The sequence below is a fragment of the Neopsephotus bourkii genome, unplaced genomic scaffold (assembly GCF_033783945.1).
Source record: "Neopsephotus bourkii isolate Nb327-2 ecotype Australia unplaced genomic scaffold, CSIRO-AGI_Nbou_v1 NB_1825, whole genome shotgun sequence".
NCBI classification, from domain to species: Eukaryota; Metazoa; Chordata; class Aves; order Psittaciformes; family Psittacidae; genus Neopsephotus; species Neopsephotus bourkii.
Genome location: NW_026902298.1, coordinates 3,693,692 through 3,720,869, shown reverse-complemented (window position 1 = coordinate 3,720,869; position 27,178 = coordinate 3,693,692). Strand labels below are relative to the sequence as shown.

Sequence of the window (27,178 nt, the reverse complement as noted above, 5' to 3'; positions counted from 1 at the left end):
GGGCTGGAACTGGATAAGCTTTAAGGTCTCTCAACCCACACCGTTCTATGACTCCACGTCCATGCAGTATCTCATTTATATTCTTTAATATTTTTATGTCAAATTGCGTAACAATTTTTACTGCCACCATTTCTTCTCCACAGGCAGAGAAACTGAGGCACAGATACTTCTTAAGACTTACATTTTCATGCTTGCTTGACTTGAGAACAGTAGCCCACCTCTTCAACAGCGAGAAATCCAATCGGTGCATTTTCATCCTGTAACGATGGCTACTGTAGAAGGTGAACACTAACTTTTAGTTTATTCTCTCTCATGCTTGGCTCTCTGAAGTTAGCCTCCTCAGCCATCAGATCTACTTACATCCCATATTCCTCTTTACAAGTTTTGGCAAGGTATCAAGTTATTGCAAGGGATCTTGGATATGTAACTCCCATTGTTTCCAGTCACATAGTTAATTAGTGGAGAAGCCTAAAGGAGAGCACGGGTTGTTTAATCTCATGGCTTGGTGATGGATTGTTTGGTGTTCCTTTGACCCCGTTGCTTCTACATTTAGAGTTTGAATCTGTGCCACTGAGGTCAGTGAAAATGTTATTGACTTTGGTAGCAGCTGCTGACAAAGTGAGCAGTGACAGAACAGCGCTGTAGTTTAGCAAGGGAGCAGCACAGGGTGAATAACACATTGTATAAAAGAGCTGCTTTTCCACAGCAGCTTCAGTTTTGACCTCAGGTTGTCCTGAACCTGACCCATGTAGCAGTTACATGGTCTGCTCACTTGGTGAAGCCTCCCTTGTGGCATTCCATGCTGTGCCAAGTCCTTAGGCAGGCAGCAGCAGGAACGTGGCCATGCGGAACACGTGGGAAATGAAAGCTGAAAGCTTATTTGCCCAAGTGAGAAGCCTGCCTGGTGTTGTACTTGAAAATGTGATTAATGCCAGAGTCTGTGATGCCCGCAGTTTGGGAAGAGAGCATTTGTGTCCATAGATGGAGTAGCTCTGCTTCCTGCTCTTGTTGTGCTTCCTGTTATCTTTTCTCTGGTTCTTACTCTTTTGGGCCCTTTTAGGGGCTGAAGGAGGCATGTCTGTCTCAGGGGTTTGCACACTGCTCTGTTTCTGACAGAAAGGAATGACTTTGTATTCCTGCTGACATGAATCTCAATCTCATATGTTACTCCGAACACTGAAGCTGACACCTTGATGTTTCTTTGAGTCATCACTTATTTCCTACCTCTTAAATGTTGCTGAACTGACTAATGCCCTTTTATTATTCCTCAGTAGCTGCCAAGAAGAAGACAAAGTACAGTAGTGTGCATGAGGCAGTGAAAGCTGGGGATGTGGAACAGCTTGCGTCAATGATAAGAAGTGGAGCTGGTATTAATGAGGTGGATTTAGTCCACAAATTCACACCGCTGCACTGTGCTGCCCACTCTGGAAGCCTGGAGGTAAAACATGACCTTAGTGTTCAGACACTGCAAGTTCCTGTTTTCCTTCTTTGGGGGAGGCTGGACATAGAGCTGCTAGCTTTGATCAAGCTGAAGCAATCACCTCTGCCTGTTTTTCTCATGAAAGAAGAGAAATACAGCATTTTAGGTTTTCATTTTCCCTTTCTGAAGCCCCAGGCAGTTTAGGTAGTCAGCATTGCCAGATTTTTCAAAATCAGTGATTTTCTTACTGTGAGCAAAATGTGCCTTATAGCCTCAGTTCCAGGCTCATGGCCGCCTTTTGCTCCTGTTGTGTTTTCCCCTTCTCTTGGGACACTGAGGAGGTCCTGTAGTGTGTGTAAAATGTTCAGAAGGTGATTGAAACAGCTGAGAAGTGACATGAAAACATGTTCATTCTGTCTACCAATGTGCCTCATTCTCTATAGAAATACTCTTAATATATTTTACTTTCATAAATGCCATGTTTGAATATTGATGGCGAAATCAGCAGATGCTTGAATGAGTGATTTGAACATCCAGAAGGACTAAACTGCTGTATTGAGCACAGCATTCACCCTCTTGTCACAGCCTCCTCGTATATTCTTTATAGGAATCTAACCTTGATGCAACAAGAAGAACCATATAAACATTCATGTCCTAGAGCAAAGAATGTAAAGTTGTTGCTAAACTCAAGGAATAAGTGCAGGGCTCTTTCTGGAATTTACAGAAACTGACAAGCAAATACTGATCATCATGTTGTCATCCCCCAAAATATATTGCTTACCCACCCTTTTCTGCCTCTGTAAACTGTCATTTTTCATCTGATTCTCCTACTTTGCAGTCAGTGTATTAGATTTTATTGAATTATCTGTCATCTATTTGTTGCTAAGCTCCTTGGTGGAAACAGTGGAGGAATCAGCTGTAGGCTGACTTCAAAGAAGATAATAAATCATCATAATATGTAATAAAAAGCTTACTGGTCCTCTAGCTGGTTTTGGATAGTCCGTTTGGATAGCTTTCAGTTGCAAGCAATAGTGTCTGCTGGAAAAAAGTGAACAAAACAAAACTAGGCTCTGGAAGGATGAGAAGAGAGTGGGATTATGTACACTGAATGATCCTAATAAGTTAAGTGAGGCTTTAAATTTGGCTCATGGTGTTTTTCTTGCCAGTAATTTTAGCTGGAATGCATGTGAGCATTGTTTATTTCCCAACACTTTTACCATGGGAATAATCTCACAGATTATATTTTAAATCTGGAAGAGTAAAATTAAGAAGCAAAATCGATGATAGGATCTGAATTAGTAGATTGTTTCCACTTTTTTGCTCTTGGGTGAAAGCCAAGTGCAACTTGCCTCTAACTTCCTAATGCACAAGTATCTGACTAAAGCATGCTCTGGGGTGTTATGTTTCTATAATGAAGTAGTGTGATACTGTTTTGAAATGTAACATCAACTGTTAATTATAGTTGAAACGTGTTTCAGATGCATGATAAGAATAGTTAAGTAGAAACTTTTGGTTTGGATTGAGCAGTGCCTTCACTGGTTGCTCTGGCATGGAGCTGATACAACACATGTGACTGTGGGAGGCTGGACAGCAGCTCACCTTGCGGCTATCCGGGGTCAGGATGCTTGCATGCAGGTATGTGTAAATATTCACTCTCAAGTAAGCAGGGCAGAGCTGCCACTTGGACAAACTCATTATGAAGATCAACTGAGAGAGCTCTAATAGAGCCATAAGGATCCTGGGCTGCATCAAAAGGAGCATGACCAGCAGGCTGAGAGAGGTGATCCTGACCCTCTACTCTGCTCACATGAAATCCCACTTGAAGCACTGTGTGCAGTTCTGGTGTCCTCAACATAGCAAGGACATGGAGCTGTTGGAGCAAGTCCAGAGGAAGCCATGAGGATGATCAGGGGCTGGAGCACCTCCCTATGAAAACAGGCTGAGAAAGTTGGGGCTGTTCAGCCTGGAGAAGGGAAGCTGCATGGAGACCTCAGAGCACCTTCCAGTGTCTGAATGGGGCTACAGGGATGCTGGGGAGGGACTCTTCATCAGAAACTGTGGCAACAGGACAAGGAATAACAGGTTCAAACTGTTTCTTATCAAAGAAAGTTCAGGTGGGATATAAGGAGGAAGTTCTTTACTATAAGGGTGGTGAGGCACTGGAATGGGTTGCCCAAGGAAGTTGTGAATGATCCATCCCTGGGGGTGTTCAAGGTCAGGTTGGACAAAGCCTTGGGTGACACGGTCTAGGTGTCCCTGCCCAAGGTAGGGGTTTGGAACTTGATGATCTTAAGGTGCTTTCCAACCCAAACAATTCTGTGATTCTATGATCTTGCTGTCTTTACATCTGGAATCAACTCACCCTTGTTAAAACCAGTGCACTCATATGTGCTATCATTGCAAGCAGATTTATTCTGTACAGTGTTGGGGCCTTGAGGTCAGTCCAGAGTTATCCTGCTGATCATCTCAAGTCATCCTGCAAGGCAGTGTTTGCTTTGGGAACTGAACTTCTGCTCTGCATTTCTTTCAGGCTTTGTTAGTGAATGGAGCAAATGCAGAAGCTCAGGATGACCGTGGGTGCACACCCTCACACTTGGCTGCAGCCCATGGGCACTCATACACCTTGCAGACCTTACTGCGACATGGAGTGGTGAGAGACCTTTACCTGCAGTTCCCTACCACACAGCCAAAGTGTGGTATCTCCTTCCAAACAAAACCCTTCCTAGCTTAAACTGAGATTTATAACTGTAGATTATTTACTGTCAGTGAATTTATTTTTATGGCAAATTTCCACTTTTATTGTAAGGCACATTAGGGAAATGATCATAAATCATAGAGTGGTTTAGGTTGGACGGGACCTTAAAGCTTATCCAGTTCCAACCCCCTGCCACAAACAGGGACACCTTCCATTAAAGCAGGTTGCTCCAAGCCCCTGTGTCCAACCTGGCCTTGAACACTGCCAGGGATGGGGCAGCCACAGCTTCTCTGGGCACCCTGTGCCAGCGCCTCAGCACCCTCACAGGGAAGAACTTCCTCCATCTGATCTAAATCTCCCCTCTGTCAGTTTAAAGCCGTTCCCCCTTGTCCTATCCCTCCATATCTAAAAATGTAACAAGAATCAATAATCTGATCAAACCACATTCCACTGAGAATGTCATTAAATGAAGATCAGTGCTGTGGTGGTTGTGTTATTTTGCAGTTATACAGATCTATAGTAAAGGAGACATCCAGACCCATATTTAAGGAATAAGGACCAATGCAGTGATAGAAGCATGTCTAAAAATGCACCTTTAATGTGTGTCTTATTTAAATAAACCCAAGAACCTGTGAAGAAGTGCTTCTTTTGGAATGGGAACTGCATTCACGGCCTTTAACTTTGCAAAACACTATGTGATTGGCTTTACATAATTTAACACAATGAACAGCTCATTCCTATTTATAGAATCTGTCTTGTGACTAAGATTCATAAATTAACAAATGAACCTGTTGCTGCTTTCGTTTTAGAATGTGAATGTTTCAGACAGGAAGGACTGGAAGCCTGTTCATTATGCTGCTTTCCATGGCCGCTTGGGCTGTTTGCAGCTTCTCCTTAGATGGGGAGCATGTATCGATGATGTGGATAACAATGGAAACCTTCCAGGTATAGCAGGAGAATTCATATGGGGTCTAACCTTTGGTTTACAGTTGTGTTATGTGATAGTTGTAGCAGATCTTATGTACTGCATGCTGGAAGCAGTTGTTACATGATTCCATGCCATTACTCAATTTTCATAAGGATGGGGGGGATTCATAGGATACCAAGCATTTATCTGTCAGTGACTGTCCTATTCACCTCCTGCTGTGGCTGGCAAGGATCAGAGCTCCTAGTGTTGGAATGGGGAGGAGGCTGTGTGGGTGGGCAGCATTCCTGCACCTGTGATGGAACACGTGTGCTAATGGAGGTCACAGGAGGAGAAGGGTAGGTGGAGCAAGAGGCAGTTTCAGCTGCTATATGCTCCTTCTTGAATACATGCTAGGGTTTCATGGCTGAGTGATCATGTGCTGGTATGTTCATATGTAGGTTTTTGTTTCCCACTCTTTCTTAACTGATTTGGTAAAACCCTTGTTCTCATTTACCTGTATTTCAACTTGATTTCTGGAATGCCTGTAATCTCTATCCTTTTCATAAGCATCAGTGTAGTTGCTTTAGCACAAGAAATGGGCACTGTTTATTCCTTGCTCCTCAGAGTTTCTTTGGTGTTCCTCTGCCTGCCACGTCACTGCCTCATTATCCTGTGTAAGTTGAATGCTGTTCTTCATATCCTGGGTTCTCATTCCATCCTTTCCCTTTTAGCATTTTCCTTCTTATGGTTTATCCCATTATTTTTTCCAAACAGCATATTTTGTTTTCTCGGTAACTTGTATAGATTTATCATTTTAAATCCCTTCCTAAAAGCTTTTCTCCTCTGTTAAGCACCACATACCTGGTAAACCTTTATGTTCTGTTTGGCAAACCTGGGGCTTGTTAAAGGATGTGAGGCTCTTGCATCCCAGTGGGACATCTGGTGTATTAGCTATAAGGGGTCATGATGTCAGGCACCCTGGTGGCAGCATGGAAGGCAGCTTTGCATTTGGGAACACTTCCCTGATAACAGACTTTCATGGAGAGACAGCAAATGCCAGTTCTACTTCAATGCTCTCTATATACCAGTTAGTAGAAAATTGGGTTTGTTGTTATTTGAACACCTACAGAGGCTTGATCCTCCAGCCTTTGTTCAGTTTCATTTGATCCTGTTATCATCCAGAGGAAAGAAGATGCTTTGGAACACTGCTACTAAAAGATCAGTCGGAGTGGTGTGCTGTATAGACAAGCTTTCCCTCAGCTTGTGAAACAGCAAAGTGGATTTAAATCATCTTTGCATACTTCAGCTTCAACTGGACAGTGCTATCATCTTTCCTAAGAGAATACTGAAAGAAATGTACTGAGTTTGCAATGCCATATTCCTGAAACTTAAAAATTGCCTGTACTTTCTGCATGTCTGTGTTATAGTGGAGCATTTAGTTACTATGCATGCTGATTTTTGGGAATAGTGTGGCTCATTCAGCTACAGAATTAATTCAACATTTTGGTTTCCCTCTGTATTTGGTTTGGGCCACATCCATGCTGCTTTTCTTGCTCACTAGTTAAACCAGTTCTAAATACTATATTAATTTAATCATAGCACAACATCTGAGGTTTTCACAGATGCTGTTTTTCACTTGTGACTTTGAGAAGAACCAATAGTGTTAGTTTGATTGTAAAAGGTGAGATAGAACACAGAGAAGGTGAGATAACAACGCCCAGGTACCCACTGCCTATATATGATACATGGGACAAGGTTTTTGAAAGCTCTCAGCACTAGGGTGCATATTTTGTGTTAACATCACAGTACCTTTTGGCTTTAATCTTGACTACAAGTGCTCAGCATGCCTGAGGGATGGTATGGCACAGTTCTGTGTTGGGCATATGTTTGGGGTGGAAGGGACCTTAAAGCTCATCCAGTTCCAACCCTGGGCAGGGACACCTTCCACTAGAGCAGGTTGCTCCAAGCCCCTGTGTCCAACCTGGCCTTGAACACTGCCAGGGGTGGGGCAGCCACAGCTTCTCTGGGCACCCTGTGCCAGCGCCTCAGCACCCTCACAGGGAAGAATTTCTTCCTAATGTCTAATCCAAATCTTCTCTCTGCCAGGTGAGAGCCATTCCCCCTTGTCCTATCACTACAGGCCCTTGTCAGACCATTTTCTGATGGACAGTGTTCTTTTGTTAAAAGGAAATCTAGTAATAAATACTAAACCACAGCATAGCCTAAAGGGCAGGGGAGGAAACACTTATCCCCCCTGGGAAGCAGTCACTGCTGTGGTGAGATGAAGCAGTTTCTGCAGTGCAGCAGCAGTTGAAGGAAACAAATGTACAATAGAAGTGCTGTGAATAAGAGCCTCTGTCATGGGATGTACCTTCAAATACTTTACCCAGTGACATGAATGTTGCAGTCCTCACTATATTGGCAGGGTAACTGAAGGGGTGATGCAGCTTGTTTGAAGTGGCACAGTAGAGGTGGGACTAAAACAGCCTTAACTCCTCATAAAGGACACCCTCTTGCTGGTCCTCTGTAAGGAGTATCCCTACACAGTCAAGGCAGAGAGCTGCTGGAGAGTGGGGTGGGAAGGTGAGACCCCAGCAGTGCTCTCCTAAGTGCTCAGTGGTCTCTTGGCAGTGTTGTGCTGTCTCCTGGATTAGCTCTGCCATGAATTTTCTTTGCAGATCCTATCCTTGACAACTTTCTTTTACCTCTTTTGCACTGGGCTGAACTCTGTCCTGGAAAGGAGCTGAATATCCCCTGTTCAGCTGAGGCTGCTCCTACTTGTGTGGTGTTGGATGGCTCAAATGCTAGCAGATGAGCTGGATCTAACCAACAGCTCTGCTTTCTTGGTGGGCAGCAGTGCTCTGCTCTAACAGACTTCATTTCACCTTGTTCTACAGCTCACCTAGCAGCAGTGGAAGGGCACTTGCATTGCTTCAAGTTCTTGGTCAGTAAAATGGCCACTGTGATGCACACACTGAAAGCCAGGAATGACCAAGGAGAGACTCCAAGGGACTTGGCTGAACGGTTCTATAAAGATAATATCCTGCAGTATATTGATGGTGTGGAAAAAGAGAGACAGCATCTAGAGACACAGGCAGGTGAGTATGGATCAAGGTACTGTTAAAACAGGCATTGAAATTGTTAATCCTTGTTCTTTTCAATGCTTCCTACACTTCCTGATGGCTAAAGACTGGAATACTCAGTGGAATTTTATAAATGCCTTAGGTTTACCACGATCAGAATGAAACTTGTCACACTGTGTTGCACTATGCATACCAAGTTAGCCACGTTCTTCTTAAACTCCAGGAGAGATTTGTAAAAAATAAGTAGAAAAATCAAATTGTCTATAAATTTCAATAGTTTCTAAGCAAGGAGAAGGAAAAATGTTTATATATTTGGTTAGGGTATGGAATTCAAAATGGGCAGGTTACTTATTCAGGTCACCACCAGTAATACAACAGCAACTCTAAACCAAAGGTGTACTTGTTATTTCAGGTTTATCAGATGAATCTCTTAACTGTATAAGATGCCTGTAGCCATAACCAAGACGTGTTTAGTCAGGTCTCTGATGAACGGTGCCAGTTATGCAGCTGCATTTTAACTGCTTAAGGGTGCATTAACCTTTCTAACTCCTGCTATGAAGTGCCCATGCATATGATATGAGAGAGACAAAGCTTGAGAAACAAATAGGAACATGTTTAGTGGGATTACTGGCATCTGTTTGGAAACATGTGCATTTCATTTTCAGTTTTAGCTTTCCCAGCTCATGGTGCTGCTTCCAAAGGGGACTTGTTAACACTTAGAGGATTAGTGGGAAGTGGAGTGATCAATATGAATGAGCGGGATGATGAGGGATCCACTCTCATGCACAAAGGTCAGTAACTATGATCTGTGTTTCAGCTTGTTGCTGTTTGTTGTTGTGCACGGGGAAGGTTTTCAAGCAGCTCCTCCTCAGATAAACTCCATGAAAACAGCATCTCATTTCCTGAGGGCTCAAAAGGGCAACCCCTAAAACAGATTTGGTGATGCGTGTGTGTGTGTAGGTGTCACTTTAAAAACAACATGCCCAAGCTGAAGTCAAGAGAGAAGAGTTTATGTTAAAAACAACATCTAAGATGAAAACAACATAGTTTCTTTTTAATCAGGAGAGATGAAACTTCTAGAAACACTGGCCAGCTGGGTATGAGAACGGTCTGTGGTGTGGCCTGGGCCTTTATTTACTGAACATGTCAGTACTGTAGAAACCACAACAAAGTCATTTGGTAGGAGCTGGGGAGGAAGGTGAACTTCTGGTATCTACCACCTTGATAGTGGAGTGCTAGCATTACAGAATGGTCCTCTTGTGTCTGGGGGATCCATGATAATGTCTGAAAGAAGACATAGAATCATAGAATGGTTTGGCTTGGAAAGGACCTAAGGATCATCCAGTTCCAACCGCTGCCATGGGCAGGGACACCTCACACTAAACCATGTCTCCCAAGGCTCTGTCCAACCTTCCCTTGAACACTGCCATGGATAGAGCATTTACCACTTCCCTGGGCAACCCGTTCCAGTGCCTCCCCATATCTGTTCCTTATATCTAACGTGAGCTTCTCCTGTTTCAGTTTAAACCCATCACCCCTTGTCTTATCACTACAGTCCCTGATGAAGAGTCCCTCTACAGCATCCCTGTAGGCCACCTTTAGATACTGGAAACTGCTCTGAGGTTTCCATGCAGCTTCTTTTCTCCAGGGAGAATAGGAGAAATAGAAGAGGAAAGAAAGAGGGAGGTATTTTTGTAACATGCTTTTAACACTATTTCTTTTTGTCTAGATCTAAATGGTAGAATTTTGGAAAACAGAACTGGAGTTTTCCTTAAAATAAATGGATATATAGTGATTTAAAAAATGTTTTTTATATTCTTTCCTACCCTCTTTTCTTGGAGGAATGCTAACCCACTGTTTCATCTCCAGTCTTACATACAGTGTTGGTGTTACGAGGAAGTACTATGGTTGATACTGTAATTTCATTTCCTTTCTCAGGAAGTAAACAAACATAGCAAGGGGCTGTTATGAAGAAATGGATTTATTCTTCCTTCAAAAGAATAAGCTTGAGAAAGCAGCTTCTAGGTTTCAGCTAGACATGCCAAATGCTTTCTTCTGTATGTGAGACACCATTCCTGGCACCATGTGGTGTGAGCAGCGGTCATGCCAGGTCATATGAACAGGCCAAGCTGTTGTGTTACACTGAAGCTGAGAAGTTTTGCCTTCACTGTCTGGCCCAAGAAATGATGTCCCTATAGCTGCAGCACAAAGCCTTGGCCTCTCTCCTCCATAAGACAACATTACACACTGGGGTAACCAGGCTGTCCATCCCAGATAGATGGGAGCCCGAAGCTGGAGAGAGGTGATGGTGCTTTGCTGCAGATCTAAGACACACACTGGCCTTACTGCAGGGGAGTCTGAGGCAACAGTTACTTCTGTGTCTCATGCTTAGTGCATGAGATTGGGCAAGTTTAATTTAACTTGTGCCCAGGAAGAGCTGCCAGTAAATATCTAGAACTAGAAAGAGTCACAGAACCACATTTAATGGGCTTCCCTAATGGTTCTGTATGACTTGAGCATCTTGACATAGAGGCTTCTCTTGCAATAGTATCTCCACTGTGGTGTTCTAGTGATCCCAGCCTCTGGCATGTCAGATAATGACAAGAGGAGAACATTTTAGATTTGAAATGCTTCAGTTGAATATACCTGACTTATGTGCACCTTCCTTCCCTTAGCTGCTGGACAGGGGCAGATCCAGTGCCTACAGTGGTTGATTGAAATGGGAGCTGACTGTGACATTACAAATGATGCTGGAGAGACTCCAAAGGATGTAGCCAAGAGGTAGCAGTCCATATCCTGTAGCTCTGCCATTTATTTCCTTACTATTTATATATCAATAACATGTCAGCTTTCTTGGGATTAATCCTGATTTTCAGTGATGGAGCAAGAACAGATCAGGCCCATGTATTCCAGTTCTGAGTGATAAGCAAAGCTGTACTGTAGCTATAAAATGATTTAATTTTCACTTTAGTTAGATATTTTAGCAAGGTCAGACATGAAAGATGGAAACTAGCTGACCTGCGAAAGGTTGTGAACCAGTATGCTCACAGTTTGCTCTACAAAGTAAATGGGAAGCAGCTCAGGCCACCTAGGTTTTGCATGAATAAAAAGAATTCATGTTTTTATGGGATTCAATTACAAAACCCTGCAAAGGAAAAGACACCTCCGATGTTGGAGTTATTGTCATAAGATTCCATGGAGGCAGAGCTCATGCCATCAGAATATTATAAAAGCAGATGAGCTGCTCATAGCTTGTGCTTCCTTTAATCCTGACCCCCTCTATGATAAATGGGAATATGAGGAGTTTCAGAGAGTTTCTCTCACAAGCATTTTGCAGGCAATGGGGATATTTCAGTGCAGGTTCACTGTTCTCCCTGCAGATTTGCCCAACTGGCAGCTGTGGAACTTCTGACACAGAGAACTGGAGACAGTAACTCAAGTGATGAAGAACTAGATGCAAACAACATAAAGTTCTTTGAAAGCCATGGTGTGGAAGGGAGCACAGATAGCAAAGCAGATGTAACACCGGGTAAAGCGGAGAAGAGGGATGCGCGCAGTAAGTACTTTTCCCTTCACTCCTTGTTTGAAACAGTTGGTCTTGAGACATTATAGCCTTAGTTGCACAGTTTCTGTCAACTGCTGTGTCTTTTCTCTTGTAAAGAGAGACAGTTGACAGGATATCTGTACCACAACAAATGGGAAGATCAGAAAGCACAGAAGAAGCAATCAGAACACAATTTTCATGCTGTTTGAATCCATATTGGTGAAACCATGTTGGATTCTGCTTGGTTTTAAGACCTGTTTGCTGTGTGGGTGTCAGGTGTAGCTCAGTGTTTGCTGAGCACTGTCGTTTCTGCTCTGTGATTATGAGACTGTTTTCCAGAGGATAGGATACCAGCATGGCTTTTCTCCATGTATTTTACTTACCTGAATAACTGTCTTACAGTGAGAGCCTATCATAAGATTCAAGAACTTCAGCAACTTCTGGAAATTGCCTACAGCAACTACAGGCAGCTGGGAGGAATAACTGAAGAGGAAAAGAAGACGAAGAAAGAAGAAAGGGAAGCTGAGAAGTAAGGTTAATCTGCCCTGTTAAGGTTTAACACTGTGGGGTCCATTTTAAAGCTTTCTTTAATGCTAACTTACACTCAGATTACTTTGCCCACTCTGCCTTTTCCACTTCCAAAAGGCCAAAAAGAAATGAACTTCAGCAATTTGACCATTTCTAAACTACTACCACCAGGATCAGCCCCACAGCACAACGGAAGTGTTTGATGGGCCCACACCTTTTGTACAAAACCATGTGTGCAGTAGGTCTGGTAAGTCCTGGCTGTTTTGTTTGTGCTGAGGATGCCAAATACATGGATGTACTTTAACACAAGGCATTAGTTATAGCATGGCTTGGATGGAAGTGCATACCCAGCAGAAATTATTCAATGACCTGCTACATTTTCATGTCAGGGGCAGTATATTTCTGCACTCAAGAAAGCATTAGCTCTTATCCAGAACACAGAAAACAGAAATCTCAGCAAACCTGCTCTTGCACATGAAGCACTTTTCATAATGTCTAATTCTCAGGGTCTCCCATTAAATGAAAGCATCCTGTCAGACTGGTGATTTGATGGGCAGACTAAGTTTCAAAGAAAAGCCCTTCTGTCTACCAAAGATTTAGTGGTTTAACAATAACACAGCATCCAAAAGACAGCCCTGTGTCCACCTCTACCTGTCAAAAATGACTTGATGTGTCTGCAATGTAGATAGCTGCATCCGAGTTAGTTACCTTGAGCTCCTCTTTAGACTTGGAGAGATGTAGGCACTTCCAGGCATAATTTGACATGTACTTCAGGATGAGATCCTTCATCTTCCTTGAGGTTTGTCTCTCCTGGCTTTAAGGAGGTTGATGTTGATGCTGCATTGGAAGGTCAGAACAATCTGTCTGCAGTGATGGAAAAGGTCACTGTTGACTAGTGGCAGTAGTTAGAGTTTGTTTTGGAAAGAGCAGCTACTCAGAAGCTATCAGTGCCTGTTAGAGGGCTCGGATAAGGCTCTTTAAGGGATTTTGCTTTCTGTGGCATGTGTGGCTAAACTAGGAAAATTGTGGGGCTCTCTGAAGGGTCTCTGACCTGTGGAGGCTAAAAACATCCCTAGCTCCACACTGGCCTGTGGAAATGGGAATAGCACTCTCAAGTGTACCCACCTCCCCTTCTCAGGGCACCCATGTGTGGATAAATCCCAAGAGGCATGTGTCATATGGCAGAAAACCTCATTACTTCAAAATAACTAGTGACAACACCATTTTGCTGGATGAAAAGCAGGAGTTACCACTTGGGAAGGCCACTGTAGTATATTTAAATGCTCCATCCCTGGCAGCCGTCAAGGCCAGTTTGGACAGAGCCTTGGGCAAAATGTGAGGTGTCCCTGCCCATAGCAGGGGGTTGGAACTCCATAATATTAAGGTGCTTTCCACCCCAAACCAGTCTGTGTTTCTATGAATGCACAGGGCAGATGTCTCCCTTTTCCTTTTACCAAGCTCTTATGGTCGTAGCTGTGCTAGTTCATCCCAATACAGAGGAGAGCAGCTCAACTCCAGATGACTCAGTTGCTGAGGTCAGTATCTTATGTAGTAAAAATATGCATGAATTATGTCTCAGCAAACCAGTTCCAGGAATCTCAGTTAATTTAGGAGCCGTGGTGGGTGTGACTGATGAGATCTTGTGCAATTGTTTAGCAGCCAGTGCTTTAGTTTCCCTTTAGTCAGTGTCACAGAATCACACAGATCGGTTGAGTTGGAAGATAACTCCCATCCAATTCCAACCTCCTGCCACGAGCAGGGACACCTTCCACTAGAGCAGGTTCACCTTCCACTAGAGCAGCTTGCTCCAAGCCCCTTCCAACCTGGCCTTGAACACTGCCAGGGATGGGGCAGCCACAGCTTCTCTGGGCTCCCTGTGCCAGCACCTCAGCACCCTCACAGGGAAGAATTTACTCTCAATACCTAACCTCAGTCTCCCCTCTGGCAGGTTAAAGCCATTCCCCTTGTCCTGTCCTTACAGGCCCTTGTCCAAAGCCCCTCTCCAGGTTTCTTGTAGCCCTTTAAGGCACTGGAGCTGCTCTAAGGTCTCCCTGGAGCCTTCTCCAGGTTGAACCAGCCCAGCTCTGCTAGACTGTCCAGAGCAGAGCTGCTCCAGCCTTCACAACATCTTTGGGGCCACTTCTGAACTCACTCCAACAGCTCCACGACCCTCCTGTGTTGTTGCCCCAGAGCAGAACGCAGGACTCCGTGCGGGCTGTCATTTGAATATTCCTCATCTGTGGCTAAGCCAATCACTAGGAAGGCTGTAGAGGCACCAGGCATAAACGAAAAAGCTGGCCCTGCCCCTTCCAGAATCCCAGTTCAATTCTTTTTGCTGTCTCACACGAATCTTTGTGCTCCTTGCGCACTTCGTCGCCCACAGCTGGAGAGGGACCTGGGTTACAGCCTGCCCAAGGCCCCGCTGACAGGCTCGGTGTGCGGGAAGACATCTCCACCTCGTGGTCACTCTGCGCGGAGCACGGCTGACAGCGAAGGAGGAGCCAGCTCCTCGTAGCTGTTACTAAGGGTTTGAGCTAGGAGCGTACCCCAGCAGGGCTGCTGTGAGTAGTTCTGCTCTCTGCTGTGCCTAACCCCTTCCTCAGCAAAGGCACAGGACGCTGTGGAGTGGCCAGGGCAGGTCGGGATGCGCTTCGCCCCCTACTCCTTGCGTTTGCTTTCGGCAGGGCTGTGAGGGAGCTGGAGGCCCAGCTGGAGTATGAGCGAGAGAGGCGGGAGAAGCTGGAGAGTCAGCTGGATGAGTGCCGTGCCAAGATAAACCAGCTGAGAGCGAGCCTGGAGAAACAGGAGAAACAATACAGCTCTCCTGCTCCCCCCATGGTGAGTGTGACACGAACACCCCCAGTGTGTGGGACAGAGGCTGCTAGGCACTGTGCTGGGAAATCATAGGATGGTTTGTGTTGGAAGGGGCCTTAAAGCTCATCCAGTTCCAACCCCTGCCACAGGCAGGGACACCTTCCACTAGAGCAGGTTGCTCCAAGCCCCTGTGTCCAACCTGGCCTTGAACACTGCCAGGGATGGGGCAGCCACAGCTTCACTGGGCACCCTGTGCCAGCGCCTCAGCACCCTCACAGGGAAGAGCTTCTGCCTAAGAGCTCATCTCAGTCTCCCCTCTGGCAGGTTCAAGCCATTCCCCTTGTCCTGTCCCTACCGGCCTTTGTCCCAAGCCCCTCTCCAGGTTTCCTGCAGATGCTTTAGGCACTGGAGCTGCTCTAAGGTCTCCCCTTAAGGAGCCTTTTCTTGTCCAGGCTGACCCAGCCCAGCTCTCTCAGCCTGGCTCCAGAGCAGAGCTGCTCCAGCCCCTGCAGCATCTTCATGGCCTCCTCTGGACTTGCTCCAGAGCGAGTATCCCAAATACTGGAATAAATGTGCCAGCAGCTTTTAGCTTGGGGGACAGAAGTGGGCAGTAGCCTTTTTTGTGTCCTGACAGTGTCTCTGCTATTGAGGGGTACCAGTTTCTCTTTGTACCCTGGCAAAGAAACACCAATGTTCTTTATCTTCCCGTTAAGAAGAGGGAGTGGACTGATCCCCAAGCACTTCCACGCTGGGTAGGCAGTGACTGACAGTTCATCCTGGCTGCTATCTGAGGCTGGACCATGCTTCAGGAGGGGGTTGTCACCATCTAAAGGGTTACTCAGTTACTTCCAACCCAAACCATTCTATGACTCTATGACTGCTGTTTAATGGCTGCAATGATGTCCTTTGTTTTAGCAACCTGAGACCATCTCCAAGCCTTGCAAAGAGAAAATGAAAGTAAAGAAGAAACCAGCCTGCAGCCCTGGGGGAGTGTTTGTGAGACTACGCTCAGGGGTGAAGCTCCAAGGAGGGGCAGCCTGAGGAGGAAGAATGGCAATATTCCAGACAACACAAAGTGCTTGCATTGCCCAGCTCCACTCTCTGCATTTAATCATGGAATCACAGAATGGTTTGGGTTGGAAGGGACCTTAAAGCTCATCCAGTTCCAACCCCCTGCCACAGGCAGGGACACCTTCCACTACAGCAGGTTGCTCCAAGCCCCTGTGTCCAGCCTGGCCCTGAACACTGCCAGGGATGGGGCAGCCACAGCTTCTCTGGGCACCCTGTGCCAGCGCCTCAGCACCCTCATTAGTAAAGAATTTCATCCTATAGCTCAATCTCCCCTCTGTCAGTTCAAAGCAACTCTTCTTTATCCTGTCCCTACAGGCCCTTGTCCAAAGTCCCTGTCCAGATTTCTGCTCTAAGATCTCCCCAGAGCCTTCTCTGAACTGCTTTTTAGTTCTCTGGGATAGACAATTCTCTTTAATCACAGCATCATCATTTTTTTTATTAAAAGAAAAAAAAAGGCATCAAGCTCTTCCTGCCCAGGTAACAGTTCAGCAACAACGCTGCAGATTGTAAGGGGACATTTCAAGAGTTACCTGCAGCAATGTCACAGCCCTCCCAGGTCTGAGACAGGTATCCCTACTGCCTGGTCTATCCTGTACTGCTGCATTAGGAGCGGAATAACCCAGCACCTTAACTCCTGAACTAATCGGAGAGGATCGTCAGTGTGCAACCAGAATAGTCTCTGTGAGAAGTACTTCTTGGCTGCAGACACAGGCCAGGCCCCTTGGTTTCCATCTTCAAGTCATTCCTAAATAAGCCAGGCAGCAGTTCCTTTGTGAGGTGCCAGCTGAGCTGCAGCGGTGACTCGAGTCTAGCTCAGGGTTGAAGAGTTCACATCGTAGTAGCAGCAATCCTGACCTCTCCTCCACGCCTAAAACCAGCTCACGACTTCATGTACAAAGATTTTCCTCTGTGCTATTGTGAAATTCTTGTCCCTTTGGAACCTTGCGCATTTTGAGGGTTTTGATTTCCTAAGAAATCCACGTGCTTGGAAGTTGTTTTAGTGCTTGAATCCTGCTCTGTCCCCTCCTCAGTTACCAAAGGAAGCTTAATCTCTGAGAATTTCAAAGGTGCTAAAAAGAAATCAGTGCTTTTGTGCACACAGGCTGAGGGACAGGCACACTGACTGACAACATGGGCCTTGCTTATGAGCTAAGGGAGAAACTCAGGCTCTAGAGCCACTTCAGTGTAGTGATGAGGGTGGTGAGAAGCTGCAGTACATGAGCCATTTCCTACGTGTCTGTTGGGGCTATACTCTCATATAGGAACAGTGCAACAAATCAACCCGAGTCACTGTGTGTCCAAAGGGCAAGAGCTGGTGCAGGGCCTGGAGCAGAATCGTGATGAGGAACAGCTCTCTACAACTGCCTGACAGGAGGATGGAGCCAGGAGTGGGCTGGGCACTTCTCTCAAGTAACAGGACAAGAGGATACAGCCTCAAGCTGCACCAGGGGAGGTTTAGATTGGAGCTTAGGAACAACTTCTTCCCCAGAGGGTGCTCAGGCATTGGAACAGGCTGCCCAGGGCAGTGCTGGAGTCACCATCTCTTGAGGTATTTCAAAGATGTGTAGATGTGGTGCTTGGGGACATAATTCAGTGCTGGACTTGGCAGTGCTGGGTTTATGATCTTAAAGTCCTTTTTTGACCTAAACAATTCTGTGATCCAGAGAACCTCAGAAATGATCATAGCTTATGAGAAGATGGATTTGTACATTTGCCTACTTATCAAACACAAAGACAACAACAAAAGCAGTTTCAACTCCCACTGTATGAGCACTGTGCCTGTTGTAAAAGCCCATTTTCACAGCCTCCTTATCTGTATTCAGGTGTCTCAGCCAGTCAGATAGCAAATACAAGAAACTGATTTTATTTTCTTAACTGAAGATAATAACTTAATGCACAGCAGAGAAGCCTTGGTAGGGTACCAGCGACTTAAACTGCAGACTAATACTGCAATAAAAATGAATTGCCACCAATCAGCACTACACACTGTGTCACCCATAAAGGACCTACTCTTAAAAGTACAATCCAGGAATGCTGGGTTTTAAATCCTGTTTTATTAGCAGAACCAAACCAAGCCCACGCATTTGCACTCCAGATGCAGGATCTCTGGGATTTCTATCCCAGAGAACTCCTTTCCAACCCAACTTCCACACTTCAGTTTTGGAAGGCAGCCACCAGCTATGCCCCAGCTCTGCAGTGACAGGTGTGAAGTCCTTGTAGGAGGCAGAGGAATCATCACCAGGAGGGAGGAGAGGCAGCACATCCCATGGGATCACAGGACAGTCTGGAGGAGATGGGAGGAGGAGGACACCACTGGGATGCTGAGTATTTCCATGTTACAAGCCAGATCCTATGCCCAGAACACACACCAGGGTTTACTGGAAATACTCTGTGCTACCTGAAGGGAGGAGTTAAGAACACTTAATCTGCCTTGGAGCTGCTGTGAGCAGAGGGGTTTCCCCTTAGAAAGACACAGAGAAGTTCTCCCATTCTGTTGACCTCTGGGGTTATGGGAATTGGAAGAGGCTCTAAAGAAACCCCAAATCTATGAAGGTATTTTAGTTCTACATGACGTTTGAAATATATGTAAACCAGTTTTCAAGAAAAAAACAAGGATTCTCTAGTAAAGGCCATTGCAGTGTGGGTTTGTATATACATATATATACATACATTAAAAAACTGAAAGGGCCAGGCTTCAATCTGTCAGAAGAGAGGAACAGACTGAAGGCAAAAATCCAATTTATACTTGGATCAGAGTAGATCTGTGGAATCTGGCATTAGTGTTCCCATACTGGGAATACTAACATGGGAAAGGTATTCTCAGTTCAAGGGCAGATCAAATGTTTAGTATTTCCATTCTAAGAAGAGGTGAGAGTGAGAATGTTCCACTGAGAATGTTCCAAAAAGAAAACAAAATTCATCCTAAAACACATCAGGAAACACTTTCTGCTTTAGCATAAGTCATCCTTGGAAATAGAGTATTCCATGAAGGACAATGTAGTATTCCTGTTTGGCTACTTCCCTCCCAGTTACTTTGATCTTTAGCATTACACAGTCAGCAAATAGTGCACAATACGGGTATAAAAACAAAAAGGTACCGAGGTTATCTACAGCGCAAACACCACTGTCCAACTGATCCTGCCTGTGTAGCCTTTTCTCCATCTCTGTGATGCAGTCATTCCATGTGGATCTACTTCCAGAACCTGTAAAATCCCAGTGCTATCGCTAAGCAAGTGAATACTGAGGCTGTTAAAAAAATAAAAGAAGAAAACAATTAGCTGGATGCATGATTCTGTCATTCAGTTTAAACTTAAACAGGGGAAGTCCAGGTTAGATGTAAGGAAGAAGCTCTTTACTGTGAGGGTGCTGAGGCGCTGGCACAGGGTGCCCAGAGAAGCTGGAGCTGCCCTATTCCTGGCAGTGTTCAAGGCCAGGCTGGATGGGGCTTGGAACAACCTGCTCTAGTGGAAGGCTTCCCTGCCTATGGTAGGGGGCTGTAATCAGATGAGCTTAAGATCCTGTCCAACCCAAACCATCCTATGATACCCAGGCTGCACGTCTGAAGCCTTGAGTTGTCTTTCACATTTGATAAGCTGCTGTTTCAATCAGCACTGGAAGAAAGCTAATTATGTTTCCATTTGAACTTGTTCTCACTTCCAAATATAAAGCATTATCCCCTTTCAATCCAGCTCCAACACAATACAAATGTCACTGGTTATGTGTGTGCTGACAGAAGTTTGTTCTGCTTGGCAGGGAAAAGCACTCCGGGTCTGGAGGCAGAGCTGTCCCTCCCAGTTCAGCCCTGAATGACAGCTCACTTCCAGCATAACTTGCATCACCTCGGGAGAAGTTTTGTAGCCCTGCAGCAAGCTGAGGTACTGCCAGACTACACAAGGTATTCAGGCTTTTATTTGTTAATCATGTTCATATTCCTCCTAATCCCAGTTCTGGGCACAATCCCAGTCCAAAGCAGCACCAGTCTGCATGCCCCATCCCTTCTGTGCTCTGTGTCCCGTCTCTTCCAGTTGGAAGGATCTCCCCAGCTCAATCCCAACTGTCTGCTGCTATACAACCGACTCCTTCAGTTCACTTAGCAGATACTCTTGAGTAAGATTTTATACATTCAAACTACTGGTACTCCCCCGCTGCTCGTCACATACCTGCCAAATAACGTATTGTGTCAAGTTTATTTGATTCCATGAGTGTTTTTAAGGAAGCTATTTCAGTGTCAATCTTATTACTGATTTCTGAGATAACACTGTTGGTACTGGCATCCTGAAACATGAAAAGAGAGCATGTGTTTAACAACAATCTCTAGCCCTTTCAGCTTCATAAAGCCAAACAAGAGGACCATGCTACAGGCAACATGACAGACATATACTTCCAGCCTATCACTGAGTAAAATACATAACTGATAAGAGACCTTAGAAAACACAGAACGGTGTTTAGTACAATACAGCAAGAATACTGAAGGGAAAGAGAGCAAAAAAACCCCAACTTGGGTCATACACTTTTATCTCTGCTATGCCAGTGCCTCCTAAAGGAGGCATTCCACAGCACATACAGAGCATCCCTAAATTCTTGCACAAAAAAGTTTAAGCACTCACAAGCCATATCCAGGAATTAAAGGAGATGCTGAAGAAGGGACATGTCCACCCTCAGGCTCTCAGACTTCAGCCTGAGAGGCCTGGAAGTGTTCAAGGGCAGGTTGGATGGGGCTTGGAGCAACCTGCTCCAGTGAAAGGTGTCCCTGCCCATGGCAGGGGGCTGGAGCTGGATGAGCTTTAAGGTCCCTTCCAACACAAACCAGTCTGGGATTCTGTGATAAAACAAACCTAGCTCAACACTTACTTTTTTATGAAACTCTGTTGTCACTTCCATCAACTTCCTCTCCTGATCTGTGAACTGTGGGATAACAGAGAAATTACAATTGTGCCAACAGAAAACAGGACACAGCAGTGGTCAGGGTATGCTCACAGACCAGCTTACCATATCCGTCACTCTGCTCCTCTCCAGGTTGATGTCCAGCTTGCTGTCAGTTCGGATCTTACCCGTTTCATTCTTGAAAGCAAATAAAGATTACGAAACTCCCTATTTATTCTCCCTAAAAGGAGTGTGGAGGTACTTGCAGTTTACTTACCAACAGCTGCTGTTTGACTTGATCTAATTCGATTTTCATTTTCTAAGTGCAGAGGAGAAAAACGAACACAAATGATTTGACAGGCCCAGAACCCTGCTGACCAAGCCCATCACTCACAGGAGCGCTGCCACCACATGCATGCTATTACTTTGCCATGATTTGTCTCCCAGTGGGATGATCTGTTCTTGACTAAACATCCTAACTGCTGTATTCAATTCCTACAGCCATATATAATCTGCTGGGAACTGTGATCAAAACAAAGGGATTCTTTTGTAATGATAATGATCTTGTTATTCTGTGATTACAGATGGCAGGAAAATACCAAAATGCCATCAAGCAGAATCAAACCGTATCTCAATCACCAGTTTAATTAAACCCTGCAGAGAAATGACCAACTGCTCGCCTTGCATTGTGTGGTTAATGGGGACAAGACTGTACCAGAATCACCCTGAAATAAAATTACAGGAGATGATTCTAAGAAAACTGAGCAAGTCTGATCACATGAAATATGTTTTATGTGATCACGGAAGCTGTAATCTACAACAGTTCAACACAGAGGTGCTGCAGCCAGGCTGAGAGAGCTGGGCTGGGACAGCCTGGACAAGAGAAGGCTCCTGAAGGGGAGACCTTAGAGCAGCTCCAGTGCCTAAAGGGGCTACAGGAAACCTGGAGAGGGGCTTGGGACAAGGGCCGGTAGGGACAGGACAAGGGGAATGCCTTTAACCTGCCAGAGGGGAGGCTGAGATGAGCTCTTAGGCAGAAGCTCTTCCCTGTGAGGGTGCTGAGGCGCTGGCACAGGGTGCCCAGAGAAGCTGTGGCTGCCCCATCCCTGGCAGTGCTCAAGGCCAGGTTGGACACAGGGGCTTGGAGCAACCTGCTCTGGTGGAAGGTGTCCCTGTCTGTGGCAGGGGGTTGGAACTGGATGAGCTTTAAGTTCCCTTTCAACCCAAATCATTCTTTGATTCTATGATAGAAGTATCCAAAATTACTTTTACATTCATATTTTTTTTCCACAGACATGTTCAACAGGTACAACCCAACATTACAATTTAAGTGCTTAACTAAAAGTGTTCTTTAGTACCTCATTCTCAGCTCTCAAGTTTGCAAATTCACTTTTCTCCAGGATGACCATGTCTTTTCGAATGGAGTCCAGATGTGCCATTATCTGCTTCAAAGTTATTTCCTTAGAAGTAATAAAAGATGTCATTAAATTGCACACTTTCTACCAAGTAAAGACTGAGGTCTGAAATGGATGAAACTAGCTGCTCTAAAGCACAAAACTGGGGAGACTCCACCAAGAAAGTGACAGAAACACAGAACTTCATAGCTGCAATTTGTTAAAAAGACTTTAGAGGATTTGTGCTTTTTTCTGTTGCTTTATTATGCTATTTCTGAACTTATGCAAAAACATCAGAGAGGGTAATGGGTTCAAACTGAAACAGGGGAAGTTCAGGTTAGATATAAGGAAGAAGTTCTTTACTGTGAGGGTGCTGAGGCACTGGAATGAGTTGCCCAAGGAAGCTGTGAATGCTCCATCCTGGTGGCGTTCAAGGCCAGGTTGGACGGGTCTTGGAGCAACCTGCTCTAGTGGAAGGTGTCCCTGCTTGTGGCAGGGGGCTGGAACTGGATGAGCTTTAAGGCCCCTTCCAACCCAAACCAGTCTGTGATTCTATGATTAGTCCAAGTACCATGCTGTTCACCCAACCTTGAAGTCTGACAGCCAATAGTTAAACACAGCTAAAGGCACTGAAAAAACTCTTACTTGTTTGGACCAGCAAGTTCAGATTCAACTGCTCTTTATCAACTAGAGTAAAAAAACCCCATGAAAATAAAGAAACTTTGTAATTGAGACTCCTGAAAGCAACATTCCTTTAGCTACTGTAAGGAAGTTACCTGCTATTTAGCATGGAAAATAACACATCACTGTGGGATTCTGCTGTTAAAGCTGAGCACCAGAATAATGAAGAGCTCTCAGACTGAAGCAAACAGTGTTTCTCAGATCCTACACTTAACTAAATTCATTATGTTTTTGCCCAGAGAAGCTGTGGCTGCCCCATCCCTGGCACTGTTTAAGGCCAGGTTGGATGAGGCTTGGAGCAACCTGCTCTAGTGGAAGGCATCCCTTCCCATGTCAGGGGGCTAGAACTGGACAATCTTAAGGTCCTTTCCAATCCAAACCATTCTGTGATTGTATGAAAGTTTGCCCTGATCCAGCTTCCACTGATGTCTGACTTGAACACAAGGAAGTTTTTACATTTCCTGGGGAAACTTCAGCTGCATTGACAGAGAGGAGCTCATTTGCTTCATCCCATCTTAAAACATTCAGTCTCAACACTGACTGCACTACAAAAATCAAGTGTTTCTGCATAACACAATTCCATGCAAGATATATTGAGGATCCTGACTTCCTCTACACATATCAGGGTTTCCTAGAAGTTTCCACTTTGATGAGGAAAACCAAAATAGACACACAAGTTCTTGTTGTCTTCTGAGGGTTACAGAAAAATGAGGACAGATAACTTGTATTAAAAATGAGTATCAAGATAAAACTCTTGGATGTAAGGCTCAGCAGTTTAAATGAAACAGCAATGCTTAACTGCATTAAGCAGCTGAAGAAGAATGGCATAGCCTTCCTCAGTCATTATTAAAACCATCACCATGCATCAGAGCTTGGCCCAGATGTGCAGTCCTCAAGAAAAACTGAAGTTCTTTTCATTTTGGCAATTTATTCAACTGAAACTTGCCACCACCTCTGTTATCAGCAGACAAACCAGCTGTGCTACAGAACTGACTCACTGCCTCCAGCTATGTCGACGAACCCCAGTATCTAAGGGAAGGAGACATCTTAATGCCATGCCATTCAGTAAAGCCACTGCCAATTTTCTGCTATTTTAGGTAATCCTGTTCTCTCTCCTGTTCTCTTTGGGAACCTCTTCTTGAGCCTTTCTTCTGCCCTAACCTGTTGGAAAGCCCAGTGAAGATTCTGGCTTCACCTCTGAGCTTTGCAGAAGCAAATGAAGCAAACTCTGCATTACACTGCTGATTCGTGGCTGCATTTGGAAAACACTCCTGTGAGATGAAAGGCTTTAAGACTTTTGGACCAGATGATCCATCTGGTCCCTTCCAACCTGGTATTCTATTAGGTATTACTATTCTTACCACCACCCTGAAACTCGGGAAAACCTACCTCAGTGAAGCCTTTATAGTACTACAGAGATGCTCACTTGCCTTTCAAATACCCACCCACGAGACCTTACACATCACTGTGCCTGTATAATGGTGCATGTACACCATCTAGTATCTTTTACCTGCTGAGTCTGGGTAACCATATCTTTATAGACTGTGTCCAAGCTGACATTCGACAGGTTTACTAACGTCCTCAAGATGGTCTCTGCTTGTTCCTTCCCAAAGCCTGGAAGACAGTTGGAAGGTGACAAGTTAAGGTAGTATTAGAAAGTTGGATGGAAACAAGAGCAAGCTGTACATAATGAACAGGGACACTCAAGTGCTGTACCCAACTGCAGTGGTAAATGAGAAGTCACACAGTCGCTGAGAAATGACAGTGAGGAGCCAGTCACTGTGACTTTTAACTACAAAAACCACAGACTTAATGCTGCCAACATCTAAAAGCACGTTAACTTTTAACATACTGAAGTTCCCTGTGCATGCAGCTGACAGGGTTTCTGTATAATCCTGAACTGTTCATGCACTATAAAAGTAATTCATACAAAATTAGCTTTATAATGAACTTCCACTGTCTTCATATAGGAGCTGCTCCCGCCCCTGATCATCCTCGTGGCCTCCTCTGGACTTGTTTCAACAGCTCCATGTCCTTCTTATGCTGAGAACACCAGAACTGCACACAGTGCTCCAGGTGGGGTCTCAAGAGAGCAGAGTAAAGGGGCAGGATCACCTCCCTCCACCTGCAAAAAAACCTTTATTTTTGCTAGAAAACAGTTAAGTGTTATTGTTACATTTGGTAAGGGTATCATGTTCCAGCTGGAAAACACTATATAAACCTGCCTATAGATACAGACAAGGTAAATCTAATGTAACAGTTATTTGTATGGTTACAGAAGCATCAGGGTCAGGTGCCTCCTTCACCATCCTCCTCAATGGGCTGCCAAACCACCTTATAACAGCAAGTTTGGTACTTTGGGAAAACACAGAGCACTCAAAGTTATAGTACTGAGCCTAAAAGTCTTCCTTTGAATGATCTGTCTGGTAACACTTACCATGGGCTTCCAGATCCTGCACTAAAGCGTGAGTATCAAAAGTCACCTTCCTCTGCTCCGGGGGAGTGAGTTCAACATTTCTGACATCGTATGAGTTCCTAACCAGCGTGGCAGCAAAACCTGGGAGAGAAAACACATACCTTAAACTTAACCAGATTGTGTTATCATGCTGTATCTCATTTTAATGCCTTGCATCACGGCAAAGATGCACAGATGTTGCAACAAAAAGCCGGGTTCTTTTGAGTGCTGGGTTATATAAAAAACACCAATCCCTTTTCCATAGGATATCTACACCAACTAGGACTCATGTATCTATCTTCACAGAATCACAGACTGTTCTGGGTTAGAAAGGACATTAAAGCTCATCCAGTCCCAAACCCCTGCCACGGGCAGCGACACCTTCCACTAGAGCAGCTTGCTCCAAGCCCCTGTGTCCAACCTGGCCTTGAACACTGCCGGGGATGGGGCAGCCACAGCTTCTCTGGGCACCCTGTGCCAGCGCCTCAGCATCCTCATAGGGAAGTTCCTCTTCTTTACTCTCTGCCAGAGTACAAAGTAGCTCAGTCCCCATGAGCTCTTGCCCATATAACTCACCCCTGCCTGGGCCTTATTACAGCGTGCTCCGCAACACATCACCTCAGGGACCGGCCCCAAGATCGCTCTCGGGCAGCGAGCACAGCCCGACAAACACCCTGTGCGTTCTCCAGTACAACCCCACAGAGGCCGAGGTTACTCCCTACCACAGCAGGCGGCTCTGCCCGCTCCTGCCGCTCTCGCTCCGTGCCCCCGGGGCTTGGCTCTCACCTCTCCGCGCACCCGGAGGCCGCAAGGCCCGGCCGAGGAGCGCGGCCCCATACCAAGCTCCCTTCATTGCAGCAAAAGCACTCCACTTCCGGCGCGCACCCACCGTCCTCCAATGCGCAAGCGCCGTGGAGATGCCTTTCCGGTCAGGCCGTCCGCGGGGCATGCTGGGTACTGTAGTCCTTCAGCCGCAAGGGGAAGGCGCTGCGCCGCCATGCGGAGCGGAGGAGCTGTAGGCGCATGGTGGAGAGCGACGGGTTCTTTCTCAGTGAGGTGTTTATAAGGCCCTGTTGCGGGTGTCCCCGAGCCCCGGGACATAAACTCTTTAACCAGAATGGCGGGTTAAAGAATGACTGGTTAAAGAAAGAACGGGGGGTTAAAGCCGACATGGCTTTGTTGCAGTATTGGGTGCATGGGGGATTGCTCCGCCTCTCATGCACCCTGAGAAGAGACAGTACCTCCATTGGTCATATACCAGTGATGCAGAGGGTTGACCCATGTACGGGGGGGGTGTACAAGGGGGGTTGTACAAGGGAGTTGTACAAGGGGGAATGGGGGATGTACAAGGGTGTTGTCAAGGGAGGTTGTCGGGGGGTTTATGGGAGTTGTACAAGGGGGGGTTGTACAAGGGGGGGTTAAAGGAATTTTGGCTTGTTTAACCAAAAGTACTGTTTGCAAATACCTATCATGCTTGCCATGCAGTACCAGGACAATAAGCTACTGATAAGGGGAGAAACAGACAGCTTTGCTGTCTGTTTGACCAGACTCCTAAAGAGCATGTGTGATGGCTAGTGATGAAAAGTTCAGGCTTTTGAGGAAGACTCATTTACTTCATCTTGAAGACCCCTACTCACAAGAGGAAGACTCGTTTATTTCATCTTGAGGCCCTCGCTCACGACCACTAGGAGGCACTGTGCAGGTGCAAAGGACTTCTTAGCTC

General features: G+C 45.4%; 2 protein-coding genes across 16 annotated transcripts; one reads left to right on the top strand and one right to left on the bottom strand.

Moving 5' to 3' along the window:
* Positions 1–230: 230 nt before the first annotated feature.
* Positions 231–16,048, top strand: ANKRD42 (ankyrin repeat domain 42). Of its 8 annotated transcripts, XM_061343391.1 has the most exons (12): positions 231–281; positions 1,272–1,438; positions 2,948–3,055; positions 3,951–4,070; positions 4,925–5,060; positions 7,920–8,120; positions 8,771–8,896; positions 10,781–10,886; positions 11,486–11,661; positions 12,052–12,178; positions 14,862–15,015; positions 15,907–16,048. In XM_061343391.1, the coding sequence occupies exons 1-12, from the start codon at positions 266–268 to the stop codon at positions 16,030–16,032; spliced, it is 1,563 nt and encodes a 520-aa protein (XP_061199375.1). In that variant the 5' UTR covers positions 231–265; the 3' UTR covers positions 16,033–16,048. The 8 variants fall into 8 exon arrangements, 7 of the variants coding, with proteins under 7 accessions (XP_061199375.1, XP_061199374.1, XP_061199376.1 ...); XM_061343390.1 differs by lacking the exon at positions 231–281 and having other exon boundaries at positions 971–1,438; XM_061343393.1 differs by lacking the exon at positions 231–281 and having other exon boundaries at positions 1,311–1,438; positions 2,899–3,055.
* CCDC90B (coiled-coil domain containing 90B) lies at positions 12,832–26,319 on the bottom strand. 8 transcript variants are annotated; one of them, XR_009723911.1, is made up of 10 exons: positions 26,242–26,319; positions 25,438–25,557; positions 24,511–24,614; positions 22,284–22,385; positions 21,203–21,244; positions 21,052–21,123; positions 20,914–20,967; positions 20,223–20,337; positions 18,216–19,265; positions 17,911–18,166 (listed from the first exon to the last, which is right to left on the bottom strand). XR_009723911.1 is itself a non-coding variant. In XM_061343398.1 (10 exons), exons 1-10 carry the CDS (start codon positions 26,306–26,308, stop codon positions 18,399–18,401), a joined length of 795 nt encoding a protein of 264 aa, XP_061199382.1. In that variant the 5' UTR covers positions 26,309–26,319; the 3' UTR covers positions 18,179–18,398. The 8 variants fall into 8 exon arrangements, 6 of the variants coding, with proteins under 6 accessions (XP_061199384.1, XP_061199386.1, XP_061199382.1 ...); XR_009723912.1 differs by lacking the exon at positions 17,911–18,166 and having other exon boundaries at positions 18,179–18,412; positions 19,161–19,308; XM_061343398.1 differs by lacking the exon at positions 17,911–18,166 and having other exon boundaries at positions 18,179–18,412; positions 19,161–19,265.
* Positions 26,320–27,178: the final 859 nt, after the last annotated feature.

What these genes read in the sequence shown, in the direction of transcription:
- ANKRD42 (XM_061343390.1), top strand. Translation starts at nt 1,250, where the DNA reads ATGCCCTTTTATTATTCCTCAGTAGCTGCCAAGAAGAAGACAAAGTAC. An exon ending in CCCACTCTGGAAGCCTGGAG is followed by an intron (nt 1,439 to 2,947) that starts GTAAAACATGAC and finishes TGGATTGAGCAG; the next exon opens with TGCCTTCACTGGTTGCTCTG. An exon ending in GAAGAAAGGGAAGCTGAGAA is followed by an intron (nt 12,179 to 14,861) that starts GTAAGGTTAATC and finishes TGCTTTCGGCAG; the next exon opens with GGCTGTGAGGGAGCTGGAGG.
- CCDC90B (XM_061343397.1), bottom strand. Translation starts at nt 26,308, where the DNA reads ATGAAGGGAGCTTGGTATGGGGCCGCGCTCCTCGGCCGGGCCTTGCGG. An exon ending in GCCTCCGGGTGCGCGGAGAG is followed by an intron (nt 25,558 to 26,241) that starts GTGAGAGCCAAG and finishes TTTCTCTCCCAG; the next exon opens with GTTTTGCTGCCACGCTGGTT. An exon ending in GGAGCAGAGTGACGGATATG is followed by an intron (nt 20,968 to 21,051) that starts GTAAGCTGGTCT and finishes GTTATCCCACAG; the next exon opens with TTCACAGATCAGGAGAGGAA.